The sequence below is a fragment of the Chlamydotis macqueenii genome, chromosome 8 (genome assembly GCF_036417535.1).
Source record: "Chlamydotis macqueenii isolate bChlMac1 chromosome 8, bChlMac1.mat, whole genome shotgun sequence".
In the NCBI taxonomy this organism is placed as follows: Eukaryota; Metazoa; Chordata; class Aves; order Otidiformes; family Otididae; genus Chlamydotis; species Chlamydotis macqueenii.
In genome coordinates this window covers 6,595,765-6,609,667 of record NC_141563.1, presented here as the reverse complement: position 1 = coordinate 6,609,667, position 13,903 = coordinate 6,595,765, and the positions used below count along the sequence as shown (strand labels likewise).

At 42.6% G+C, this 13,903-nt stretch overlaps 1 protein-coding gene across 1 annotated transcript; it reads right to left on the bottom strand.

The window, feature by feature from the left end:
* Positions 1-1,258: 1,258 nt before the first annotated feature.
* Positions 1,259-13,147, bottom strand: ATP6V1G3 (ATPase H+ transporting V1 subunit G3). The gene is made up of 3 exons (XM_010120277.2): positions 13,027-13,147; positions 4,839-4,939; positions 1,259-1,609 (listed from the first exon to the last, which is right to left on the bottom strand). The coding sequence occupies exons 1-3, from the start codon at positions 13,106-13,108 to the stop codon at positions 1,436-1,438; spliced, it is 357 nt and encodes a 118-aa protein (XP_010118579.2). The 5' UTR covers positions 13,109-13,147; the 3' UTR covers positions 1,259-1,435.
* Positions 13,148-13,903: the final 756 nt, after the last annotated feature.

Genomic DNA, 13,903 nt, shown 5'->3' with positions numbered 1-13,903 from the left:
ATCCAAGCCTATCACAACTTGATTCAGAGCGCTTCTAAATAAATGAGCCGTTCGTCTGATGTCAGTAGCGTTTCCAGTCTCTTTCCCGTTCCTCGGTGTCCTTGAGTCCCAAGAGAATCTAATCAAGCACAGGAGGCTGGAACAATCAGGGCTCGGAGGTTACGTGGCGTCCAGGCACAGCCTTGAGGAGTTGCGTTTGCTGACAGTAGGTTGACTACAGCTTTGCGGTCATTTTACATATGACAGCCTGTCAGCTGTGTAAACCTGGCTGGAAGGGGACATTGCCCATGACTAGCTGCTGTGAAACGGAAACGGTTGCTCTGTGTCTGCGCAGACTGAACATCACCGCTCTTGTTCGCTAGTCATTGCCATTTCTCAGGCTGCTTTTCTAATTCAGTGTCATTTGGTAGTGGAGACGAGGCATTCAGGGGGTTTGTGATGCGGGTGTGTGTCAGACCCCCCCTTCATCAGAGCCCGCTCTCAGCCTCCCGTCAGCCTGAATGGGCTTCACCCTGAAAGCACCAGACCATATCCTATTTTCTGAACTGAATTAGAATTTATTCCAAGGGAAATCTGTGCCGTTGCAGAGGGAAGTATTGCCCAAAGCCACTGAGGGTAACAGAAGGGAGCTCTAACTGACGTGATTGCTGTGGACAACCTATGGATTAAGGTACCATTTGGGGTAACTGCTGAGGGGTTTGAGCCCATGGATTCCTGTGCTTTCAGTGCAATTGTATAGGTAGTGATGGCTGTGCTGGTCTGCACCTTGAACCAAAGCAATTTCATAAATAATTATTACTCCCGTTTTAATTTTTCAGACCTAACAAAGCTATATAAAGTTTGCGGTGTAGTTAAACAACTGGACAATACTTTGAGAATGGCTTTTGAACAAAATTCTGTACATGTCAGCTATATAGCGCTTTAAATTAGCGTACAAAAATTGAAAATGTTTTGACCAAAAGCTACAGAGTTCCTATATGTTCTATGACCTGACCTCTCCACGTGTCAGAAGGAAAACAGACATTTAAGTTTTTGCAATATTCTATTTTGCGTGACTTGAAGTACACCAAAGTTTGGGATAAACAGACTTTGTGCACCACCACAGCCCAGTACAGAACGTTTTATAAGAGAAAAGGAATCAAGACTCCCACTGAAAAGCTGCCGGTGTCAAATAATCGTTTATTCTGCTGTTGTTGCCTTGCCCCTGTCTAAATGACAGGGGCTTAGCTACCAACAGGAAACAATATTCCAGCAAATGCCTGTGAAACCCTGTGTAATTCTTGTCACATCAAAGCCTGTGTGGAACTGTGTATTTTTGGCTTTAGTGTTCTTTCTTTTCTGACACATACAGAAACAACCAATGAGGAAATGTTTATGCTTATCAAGAAAGAAGGCTACTTTTTACAAACATCCTTCCCCAGCACATTAACGGATCTTAAATGGCTTGTCTGAAGTTTGGATGAACTTCAGGGTTGATGTCACATATCATGCTCAAAAGCTTTTTCATCGTGCTCTCCATGTTCTTGTGGTAGCTGCTGGTGAGGGTTCGGATGGTTTCTGTTGTTTGCTCTTCTATTTTAGCAGAGAGGTTACCTTGGGAGCCCATTACCTGAAAAAGCAGAAGTCCTCTGAGCAAAATAAAGGGTCAGATATGACTATGTTTATTTTTTTCATCATCTGGCATAACGCAAACATGTCACAGTGCTTCCTAACAGTAAGGGTACGATCTGGTTGAACTGTGTGTGTGAAAACAGGATTAAAGGGAACTCTTTCATATGCTCATTAGCAATGGGAATCTCCCCATGTAACGAAAGTTTCCCAGCTCACTGTGAAAACAACATTCTACATGTTTTCTCTTTTATATCGCTCATTTTAATTTGTTTTCTATTTTAATGATTAGTCAACTAAGTTCTATCACCAGTGTGCTTCATTTGGCCTCGCCGAGAATGAACGCGAGTGCAGCTAAGGAGCAAAACACGGGGAAGCCTTCCTGACAACGCGTAATTACAGCTTCGGAGTACTTGAAATGTCTTCAGCTGTTAGTGATGTATAACCCTCAACAGGCCTCAGACAAGGTCTTCTAATGTTACGTTTTCTTATCTGGCGAACTACCAGACAGCTTCTGGCACAGTAAATATCAGGACATTCGTTTAGAATTTAATTGACTCTAGACTTGCTGAACATCTTAGCAAGGTTATGTTACAAACAGATGCACGCGTTCCAAATCCATGACTTCCCTCCCTCCTCCCCCACTGCCCCAACATCCCTTGAATTCTTCCCTTATGGAAAAGTCCTTCAAATACCGGCAGAGAAATTGCTTTCCAGCTAAAGAATCCCATGGGGGAAAGCAGAAGACGTTTCTGCACGCTGACAGAGTAAGAAAGGAATAAGGAACATATTCTTCTTGTCCCTGCCATGGTTCTCTGGGGTGGACTAGCAGCTGCAGCTAACCTGTGATGTTACTGGGATATGTTGAGGATGACCAGAAACAAGGGCAGAGTAATCAACTTTCTTTTCCATGTCATTTTAGCCCAACTTAGTCTTTAAAAGAAGGAAAATCAGCAGAGTTAAGATCTTTCGCACAAATCACCTTTGCAGTTCTATTTATCTGTACCTGGCAACATAGTAAGAACTTTGTCCATAATCCAGATGTAAAAAACTTTCTGATTTGGAAGAAATACAGGACGTAGACATAATTGTAAAATCAGGAAAAGATTATCGTTTTGTATAGAAACTATTTTTAGCTGGCATTTTATTTTAGCTTTTAGACAAGTTGTAAGGGTCTCATGTGGGAAAGATTGTACAGCTTAGACCAGATTTATGAAGCTGATTTTTTCCACTGGGGAGAATAACTTCCTAGAGATCCCAGATGGTTGCATGTTATCCAGCTACTAAATACTTTGGAAAAACCTCAAGAATAGTATTATAATTTTAAGAAGAACCTCTGTCGACTGGGAACCTGCTCTCTCAGTTCATGCTAATACTGTAACTTGAGATAGTTGATTCTTACTCTTCTACGGTTTTTTTTCGTTCCCTTTTTCTGCTTCTGAGTTTGAAGACCTTTCTCTTGTCAGAACGCAGACAATGCTCTGCTTTAGTCTGTGATTTCTGCTGACCTTGAGGGTCTGTCCCTTATTTTGCCCATACTGGTTTTATGCCAGTGTCATTCCAAAGTCGCTAAAATATTACATTGGCTTGGAAGCCATAAAATTCAGAACTAGGCTCCACATCTCCAGAGTTCGGTGATCTCAGACCCTGAGTACAAGCACCGTAAGCACTAGCAAAATTGGTTTGAGATCCAGGCTGAAATTTCGTATATTTTGAGAAAAGGTCTAGCGTATTGTCACTCTGACCTCAGATTAATTGCTATTTTCTGTTGCTGCTGCTGTTCATTCTGGACTGATGTGGAATATCTCGTCGTACGAGAAAATTTACCCCAGTTTGGATACAGCAACACAAAGTAAGAGGAGGAATAGCATTAAATGAGATTGTGACAAAGAACTAAAAAGACTTGTGACCAAATACCTGAGCCAGTAGACTGAACTGGGCATCGGACTTCCCTCTGCACTGGCTTAGCTGGGATTCCTGACTGCCTTTCAGGCACAGGTTAATAAAGATGACATTTGTCTGGGTAGATAAATGTCCGACATAATGGGGTCGGGGAACGTGAAGGAGGACCGCAATGATCTGGTACAACGTGCTGTCATTTGAGGAGCAATATGCGCTCTGTCCTGCCTGTGTGAAATGTGTAGTCGACAAGCAGCAGCCTTTCCCTACAGCTTTCATTTTGTTTGTGACAAAAAAAAATGAGTTCACACCAAAGCAACATCTTTTCTCTTCTCCTATTTCAGACCTAAAACAAGAAGTCTGGCTTGACTGAAAAGGTGAACAAATTTTAGAGGTGTTTTTACTTTAGTTTAGCATCAGTAAACATCTGAAATTGTACATATGAGACGATTCCACCTGGCCTGGCCGGGTGACGGTGTGTCTGGGAGCTGGCAGCCGACGTTAGAGGCTTTGTGTGTATATCTGTTCCTCAGGCTTGTGATCTCTGCTGGAAAATGTTTTCTGTGAAGTGTGACTGAAATGACAGGTTTGTAAAGCAGTTTTTATTTGACCTCTTTGGCTTTTTTTTTTTTTTTTTGTGGCTGCTTTTGCACATGTAGTTTCCTTGCCTTTGCACAAAACAAGCAGGGGGGAAAAAAAAGAACAAAAACGTAAGAGGAAGGTCACCAAGTAAAAAGAGAATGGTTTAAGAAACTTAATGAAAATACTAGAGAAAACTGCAAGATGGCATACATGTATAAAATGTACTACAATTCAGATACAAAAATATCAGCCAGACCACTTTTACTATGAAAATGTAGTGAAAAACTCCAAAGTTTTGGTGATTTCAGTTCAGTCTTGTATGCAGTCAAAAAAGTCAGCTGAAGTGAAACAGGAATACAAAGAAGAATTTTAAATCTTTGCTTTTGCTGAAACATGCACCTTACTGAAACCTCCAGTTTCTAGAGAGGAATGAGGTCTGTCTGGAGCTAAAGAAAGAGGACCCAAAGGGATTTTTCCTTGAGAGATACGTCTTAAAAGGGCAACCATGAACCAAGTACAGAAGATGAACTATTTCAGTGGATAAAGTCCACAATACCTTCTACAAATGCATTCAAAGCCTGGGAAGAAGTGGAAATGAAACATATACACATCACAGGCGATATCTCCCTGTTTCATCAGCGTGATCACGCTGGTTTGCAGAAGTCTCCATGTAACGCTGTTTGAAGCAACTCGTTTTACTCTTGGGCAGACTGACACTACAAAAGAACACACACAGGTGTCTTACTTACATTTGTTTGCTTGTTCCGAAATTCCTTCTCCCTCTGTAACCGGTAGTGGTCTATCTCGGCGATGGCTTCTTCTTTGGCCTGCTTCAGCCTCTTTCCTTTTCCTAAGGGGGGAAAAAACAGGGATTTACTTCGCACATACCCCAAAGGATGATTCTCTCTAAATGAGGTAGTTTACACGGCATAGTGAAACAGAGAAAGCTTTGAGCAACATCAACAGCAGCTTTATTTGCACAAGAATGGTCGGAGGAGCCGAAGTGATTTAGGCACTTTTTGACTGAAAGCCAGTTATGCAAGTACCCATCTTCTGAAACCAACCCTCTGTGAGAAAGCAGGCATCAAATGAAAGGCTTGTTGGTTTGCTAACAACAGAAGTCTTTTTGCAACTATAGATTTTTCTCATGAGACAAATGCTTTTTTTTTATTATTATAATTTTTTTTAAAATCACGGCTTGGTGTTTAAATAACTATCTAACTTTCCTTCATCAGCAATAGTAGCAGCCAGATAACAGATTTTAGTTGTCACTGATGGGAGAAGACGTTATTTTGTAAGATTTGCTGCCTTGATTGGTTGCCAGTATGCCTTCATCCCACACCAAATGGATTCTGCGTAGAGCTGGCAGATTTCCCAAGTCCTGCAAGCTACGTCTTAACCACTAACAAACTGAGCTGCAACGTTCAGGCTTTGTCCTCTTCTCCCCCGTCCTTTTCCCTGAACATTTGTTAAATGCATAGCTGAGTGATTAAGAGAAAAACGAGGTCGATGGTATTCTCTAACAATGTACAGAAAATACGAAAGTGATTAAAAATTCTCTTCCCCCCCCGCTTTTCTTTTTAAAGAGGTGGGTGATCTGTAAAGCAGCAATTTAGACTATAGTGGAAACTGGAGCCTTCCTCATGAACAGGGATGTGTTCATACTTAATTTTCTTCACATGGTCTTAGGTAAAATGCTAAGGGTTTGTCAAATCGAGCCCATGTATGTCATTGCAGGACTGGGCATAAGGTGGTTCCTAAGTCTAGCAGGGATGTTCCGTAAAGGATAGGAATAAAAGGTTGGATGGGAATGTGATGCTTAAGTTTTTACATGAAGCGAGTGTTGAACATGTCATAACCACCCCATGGGGACACATCTCTGTCTGCTTGGTATAAAGTCGGTCAAGTTGCATGGATCTCCACAGGATTCTGCTGCGCTACCCCTTGAGGGAAAAGTCACCTTCTAACTGATACAGCTGTGAACCTCTCGCGTTGAAAGCTGAGATGTTATATCAGAGACACCTGGGCTGATGCTGGTTTTTGAGGTCACTTCCTGCTGCACAGCTAGAATTTTGGGAGTGGGAGGAGATAAGCTTGCTCCCTTTTCTTAACAGGAGAAATGTCTGAAAAAGCTATTGCTTAGTTGCTTGAATCAGGATATCACAAGAATGAGAGCAGCAACTGAAAAAAGCATCTTGATCTGATGTGTGAAACATCCATTTATTTGTTTAGTCATTGTAGCCACCTACTTAATGAATACTTTCGTAAGTGTTGCTTTGTTTTTTAAATATTTCAATTCAAGCATGAAAGTTGAAAACAGTACCTTTTCTGAAATCCTAAGGACAAGCATTAGTAATTCTGATTTATTTTCTCCAGGCTGCTACACTGGATTGGTTACACCTGTGCTGGGCTCCTGAAGCCTTAGCAGGTGTGGCTCACAGCAATCTGTTTCTACTGAGCACGGCACAATAAGGAACCTGAATCTTGGGAGGAAGAGTTGTTTTTTTTTTACATCTGAGATACAACAAAAGCCTGGGTAAAATGCCTCATCTAGCAGTAAATTATTTGTCCAGTTGACAGTTCTTTCTGAAGTCATTCTCTGCAGATGGGTGAGTAGAAGTGGAGAGGTGCCTGAAATGTGAATTTCCTTTTAAAGTCTTGATTCCCAGCCTGTTTGATTTTGTGGGTGTGCTTATTGTGGGACCTGGGGTGTGTGATTGTACAAAGGCTTTTTACAGCATGGAGCAAGCTGGTGAGGACCTAGATAGCTGTACTGGCTCCGAGTTCATCCGTGCAGTGCTCTCTTGTGTTGTTAATTGTATTTCTCAGAGTCCTGCTGCCACCCAGGCACTGTGCTTATGTGTAAAGGGACAGAGAGGCAGTTCAAAACCTAGCGTGTACTTTCCCAGAGTTTGTATTTGCTTGATAAGGGCTGATTCCCTCAGCTTCTGCTACTCGCTGTGTGACGTCTTGGGAGCAGTATGCGTGAACTGACAGATTTGTGTAAGAGCCTGACATCAGTCTGGACAACAAAATTTGGAACCAGGTTTAGGTCTGTGTTTTGAAGTCTCTCTCATTCTGCTCTCCAAATTTGGAGTTGATGAGCCTTTTATAGAGTTTTCCTCTAGGAGCGGAGCCGGGGGGTGATTCTCTGGAGCTGGAAGTCGGGGGGAAATGACTATGATGAAGCTCTGCCAATTTCACCAGCTGAGGAACTGGATCTCTGTAGCAAATTAAATTATTTCAAAATCAGTGGGATTTTAATTTCAAATTCCATCTGGGGGGCCATCTGTAGGAAATATGTTGCATATTTGGCCACCAGATAGATAAATAAATCCATTTCAAGTGCACAAATTGAAAGAGATTAACTGTAAAACAACAGTTCTCTTGCCTCTGACAATGTAGCTAGTGAACCAAAAATTCTATATGTACGTATATGTCAGGTCTTGACTGCACTGGAGTCAGCACAATACACAAGGTGTCACTGTCGGGTGGCAGCCATTTCATTTTCTCATCATGCCTTTAGGATTGGCGCAGCAGGAGCCTGCTGCCTCCTATTTAATTAAGTGGAAAAGCTGTGAGGAAATTCCTGCTAGTTCAACAACGTTGTGGACGGAATCGGCAACTGCCAACATATGCGATAGTGCATATGCTGCACCTGATTAAGTTAAGCAGAAACTAAGGTTAACCTGCTGTTTCACTAGAGACAAACCAAAATTAATTAATCAGTCTGTTATTAACCGCTTGTCTGCTAGTTGTGCGATACAGGATTGCCTTTTCCAAGTCTTACTGGTCCTTCTGGATGGGGTTGACTGCAGGGCACAGCCGAGCTGAAATAAAACCTCACACGCTGAAGGGTGGCAAGCCACTGAAATTCAGCCAAATGATGCAAAAAGAGGGCAAGAAATACCGTAGGATGGGCAAACCAATCTTTCCCTTCAATGTTTCCTCTAGGATCGTAAAGGTGAGGCACAGAAAGCTCCAAGTTTGAAGACCAGTTTTCTGTAACAAGTCAGCTCTGTGTTAGCTTTTCTTACCTAACCCGGGAAGGCATTATGAGCACGGAGAAAGGTTGTATTCTTCTTTCTAGGTATTTGTGTGGTGTTAATGAATACCTAGATCCAAAAGAACTGGTGAGGTTTTTAGGTTTTTGGCGGGTTTTAGATCTCAGAAGAATAAGACAGTGGAAAGCAAAAATGCTGCATTCTGACTTGCTCAAACACTAAGTTATCTTACCTTCCAAAAAATACTGTGCTAAGACTGGCTTTCTGTTTTCAAACATATCATCTAGGCTTCTAGCTGAATTTCTGCATAGAAAGCATGTCATATGAAGAAGATGCCAAAAATGAATCTTATTTTCTTTAAATAGGGCCGTTTCAGTTGTTTTCAAAGTGTTAAATGGTCTGCAAAATGGGACTTAGGAATGTTCACTTTGAGAAGGCAATTATGCACTTTTAATAAAATACAATAGAAGCAGCTGATCAGTATGTATAGCTTTTTCAGTAGATAAAATATGTCTTGGATATTTTCCAAGAGAGTCCCATGGACATAATTCTGTTTACACTATCTTAGTTTGATTAACATTTGTTTTTAATCTGATTTCCTGAAATCTTTCTTCTGAGTTTTCACTTTATTAGGCAGTAGAAATCCAAGCCAAGATATAAAAATCCATAGGAAAACAAGTGTTGCTAAAGCCAGTGTTCATGACACACTTGTTTCCCTTGTTTTACCCAAAAGGATTTTGGACAATTGATGTCCTGGCTCTGACAATGCTCAGTTATTTCTGGGATCCAGATTATGCATAAAGCAAAAATAACAGATAAAGCAGTGCTGCATAGAAAAGGCCAAAGGATTGCAGACTGTTTTGGTTTGTGTTTAACCAATGTAACACTTTCAGCCTTAATAATTTGTTAGGTATAAATCATAGAACAGTTTGGGTTGGAAGGGGCCTTTCAAGGCCACCCAGCCCAACCCCCTGCCAGGAGCAGGGACATCTCCAACCAGATCAGGTTGCTCAGAGCCCCATCCAGCCTGGCCTTGAACGTTTCCAGGGATGGGGCATCCACCACCTCTCTGGGCAACCTGGGACACTGCTCCACCAATCTCAGCATAAAAAAAAAAATTTTTCTTATGTCCAGTCTAAATCTACCTCCCTCTATTTTAAAACCATTACCGTTCATCCTGTCACACCAGGCCCTGCTGAAGAGTTTCTCCCCATCTTTCCTGTAGGCCCCCTTTAGGCACTGGAAGGCCGCTCTAAGGTCTCCCTGGAGCCTCCTCTTCTCCAGGCTGAACAGCCCCAGCTCTCTCAGCCTGGCCTCACAGGAGAGGTGCTCCAGCCCTCTCATCATCTTTGTGGCCCTCCTCTGGACCCTCTCCAACTGGTCCACGTCCCTCTGATGTTGGGGGCTCCAGAGCTGGACGCAGTGCTGCAGGTGGGGTCTCACCAGGGCAGAGTAGAGGGGCAGAATCCCCTCCCTCGACCTGCTGGCCACGCTTCTTTTGAAGCAGCCCAGGATGTGGTTGGCTTTCTGGGCTGCAATCTTTGTGAAGGTTTTCTTTGGCCCTGTCAGCCTAAAGGTGGCTGTTGTTTCCTGCCTTATCTTTCACTGCGCTATTTCAGGTTGGGCATCCACCGCCTCTCTGGGCAGCCTGTGCTGGTGCTCCACCACCCTCAGTGTAAAAAGTTTCTTCCTTAGATATAGTCTAAATCTACCCTCTTTTATTTTAACACCATTACCCCTTGTTCTGTCGCAACAGGCCCTGCTAAAAAGCCTGTCCCCATCTTTCTCATAAGCCCTGTTTAAGTACTGAAAGGCCGCAATATGACATCAGCCGATGGTACAGTAAAGAAATTGCAAGCCAGGATAAAGGGTATTGAGCAAAAAGTATGAAAAGTGCTATATTTTTGCTTTGCTTCATGTCTATAAATAGAGTTTCATTTGCTCACTTTTCAGTTTTCCAGAGTCGCTTTTGCATTACAAACAACTGCACGTATGTCAGCGAAAACTAGGCCCATGATGTGTTTATAGACAACATTATGTGTGTTCACGCTCCGTTTTTATCTGGTTATGTGAATATCAACTGTAAACACTGCAGGGTTTGCATAAGGGTAGTTTTGTTAATCACATTTCCTGGAAAATGGCTTTTCCTGGTTGCGTCCTGTGAGCGATCCGCCTTTCGTTCTGCTGGCGGTACAGTGTAAATAGAACGGTCGGAGCTGCTCGTACAGTGGTGTTGAGCAATGGCTGTTTGCGGTGACAAAGGAGGTCACACGAACAGTTCAGCAGGGACGGGACTGTGTTAGCGCTTGCTGGACGGGTTCCTCGCTTTCCCTCGCGGCCCAGATCCGCCAAGCGCCGGGCCCTGAGCAGAAGCTGCTGATCTGAACTGGCAGCGGGTGGATCTGCACTGGTGTTTCCTGGGGTGAAGGAGCACGTCCTCACCTTGCTTCTGCAGATTGTGTGTGCAGGGCTTAACTGATTGCACTGGATATATCGGTTGCGTTTCGTGTATTTCATTTTACCTTATTTTTTTTTATGCTCAGAGGCAAACCGCGCAGTCCTTTATGCTCATCCAACTGCAGAAGCACTCTGGGAGAGAGACTATTTGAGTTATTCTGCCTTGGCATAACCGAATTTGGCATGAAAATAATCCATTTTGTCTTTGTCCCACAGTATTTACTTTATGCTGGTATAGCTGGGTATCTGAGGTCGTGTAGTGACATAGCTATGAAAAATTAAGGACAACACGGACATTTTTAAACTTGTGTTTTGTAGCTTCACTGCAAACCTATTTTAATGCGGACTGTAATAAGGATTTTTCTGGGTATGATTATTCTGTTAGATTAGCTATAACGCTTGGTTTAGGACAAAATCCAGGGTGGAGCAGTCCTTAGAAAAACCTGAATCAGAAACACTAAGTCCTGACCTTGCTCGTGTTGATCTAAAATTCACAAGATCTTTGCTGTTCTCCCCCTAGTAGAAACTGTTGACAGTATTTAACATGCACAAAAAGATCCACCCAAGTCTTTAGGCTACAGATGAATATGCCACATCAGCAGTTATTTGAACTTTTTGCCCTGATCTGCTTGAGGTTTTTCCTGGGAGAATGTATGAGAAGTTTTTTTTGTCCTTCGTAACTTTTATAAAGGCGAAAAATGTTTGCCTTTAAAAGTAATAGAGAAGAAAGTCATAGTGATGAAGAATTTATACTCTAAATATTTTTACGGATACCAAACTTTTAATAGCTGTTTTTCTGTGGCTGCTGGGTAACTCCCACCTCAACACTAACACACTGGTAAGCGTAGGCACTGGTTGAAGTTTCTGACTCAGAGGTGTCTGAAGATACCTGGTCTGTAAGAAGCCCTGTGTTTTACCACAAGCGCCCTGTGTGGGGCTGAGGTGATGCCAGGAGAGGGTGTTTTTTTGCAGAGGAGAGTAAATGCACCTGTAACCATGTCTGGATTCTGCAAGACACTCATCTTCAGTCATTGCTTTTATGTTATAAAGGTGCTTTTTGAGTTTATTTATGAAACCTCTTTTTAACTGTTTTAGGAAAAGCCAGTCTGACTTCTCTGGTTTTAAAGACAAACGCAGACCAAACAAAAGCAAAAAAATCACAACCAAAAGCGAAGGGTTATCAACATCTAGCTGTCCTAGCCACAGCTTGTGTTCAGACCAGACCCCCACTCCCTCCGCTGAGGGCCATACACTTCCTTGTTGTTTTTTTTTTCTCCCCTCCCCTCTTTGTTGCTTCTGCAACGTGTGCTCAGAGAAGGGGTATTGCCTTCCTGCTTATTTTCTGTGTGCTGTTGTACAAATTAACCTGCCGCACTAATAATTAATGATCACACAGCAACGCTGATGCCTGTGTACAAGGGATCTAGGAACTACACAAATTATACTTTGTTTAGCTCAGGACAATGTTGTTTCGTGCTGGACTCCTGATTTCTCAATCAAGATAACTCCATGGAACTGTATTAATGTTTCACTGCTGATGCAGGTCAGTGACTCTCATGGTACCTACGTTCAGGGGAAGAAGGTCACCATATTCTCTATTAAATGACTGGGAGGTGAAGGCAGAAAATGAAGGAAATGAAATAAAGGAAAGACTGACAGAGAAATTATTTCATTTAAATTATTCTAGCAGATACTTTCTTTTTTATATTTTTTATTATTACTTTCTTGCTTATATTTGACTAGAATAAAGATATATGGATTTATAATTATTAGATATCTACACATGCTTTGCCCTGGGCGTTTAGGCATCCAGCAAACACGACATTTATTTTAAATTGAACATTTAATAAGTTCCTGGTTGCTTGTACCATGTACTAAGACTTACAGGAATGACCTGTCACAGCCCTGGCAGTTCTTGTGATTGTACCGCGACTGGCATTACTATCATTGCGCTGAATTTTGTTTTCATATAATTTTTTTTGAAGCCCAGCTGCAATTAAAAGGCAAGTTACTAGATTTCAGAAGTAAAGAGGAACACTGAAAAAATGTATACAAGTCCCACAAAGAGAAGTAGAGAGTTTGGAGTCCGGTCCTTCGGCGCTGGCAGCCGCAGGTGCGTAGGTTTCTGGTTGAAATACCTCGGGAAGGCCAAAATGACATCACTGGCACCGAGATCAAGCAAGGATAAATCTCGCTGACAGGGTGAATATAACAAAGAAAACTTTGTTTAATGGAATAAGGCACGTTTGCGTGCACAAGCACATGCGTGCACGCAGAATTTTAAGCAAACGCTGAACTAAACTGAGGTTGAGTTAAATGCCCGGCTGCAGCCAAGGCACAGCTCTAATGAAAGTGAGAAGAAAGAATAGGAGCTCTGATGTACACAGATGAAATAATATTGGGTTTTTCTGTGAGCCACTGTAATTCTGAAGGGCTTACAGGAGAAAGCTACAGTAAAACCAGGGCAGTTACTCACTTTTTTTGGCTTCTTCCAGTTTGTCCTTGGCACGTTTTTCCGCTTGCAGGAGCTGCTGGATTCCCTGAGACTGACTGGTCATGCTGGTTGCGGAGGCCGGTACACTTCTGCGGGGATCGGAGCTCAGAGGGAGTTTTATACAGCTGGCTGGCTCTTCCTTGTGCTTTTTATTCTGCCTGTTGTAATAACAGCCTTCCAGATCGTGCCAAACCAGCCGGCTCTGCCTGGATCGCTGCTGGGCCTGCTAGCGTAGTTGGAAAAAACCCAGCAGCGAGGCTGAAAGGAATGTTCTCCTCTCCTCAGGGAGAAGTGTCCCATTAACACATTGGAAAAAGAAGAGAAGAGCACTCCAAGTGGCTTGTAGTTTAATGGGGATTTTTTTTTTTTTTTTAATCTTCTGTTGCTGAAGGAGAATATAGTTAACCTTGTCAGAGGAACTGAGGAAAAAAAAAATTTTCTTGGAATTTCCTTTTAGTGAGACTTCCTATGAAGTGAAGAATCAAGCTCAGTTAACAAGCAGTTTTGGTGGAACACAGTGAACTGGTTGGTGTTACTTCTTAACGTTATTTGTCTAGACATCTAGTCGGGGATGTCCCTGCTCCTTGCAGGGGGGTTGGACTGGATGACCTTTGAAGGTCCCTTCCAACCCTAACCATTCTATGATTCTATGATTTTTTATTTAAAAAAAAAAAGGATCTTCAATGGAAATGAATTCATCGGGGGCTAAAGTTGAAAAAAGCATGGGGTGGTTGAGGTGTGCTCTGTGTTTTAACCTGCCACGAGGGAGACAAGTGCTGTGGTGGGGAGCTGTGGGGTTAGCTCTGGGGAGGCACGGCTGGGAGGCACGGCTGGTGGTCTAGGTCTTCCTCTCAAGTCC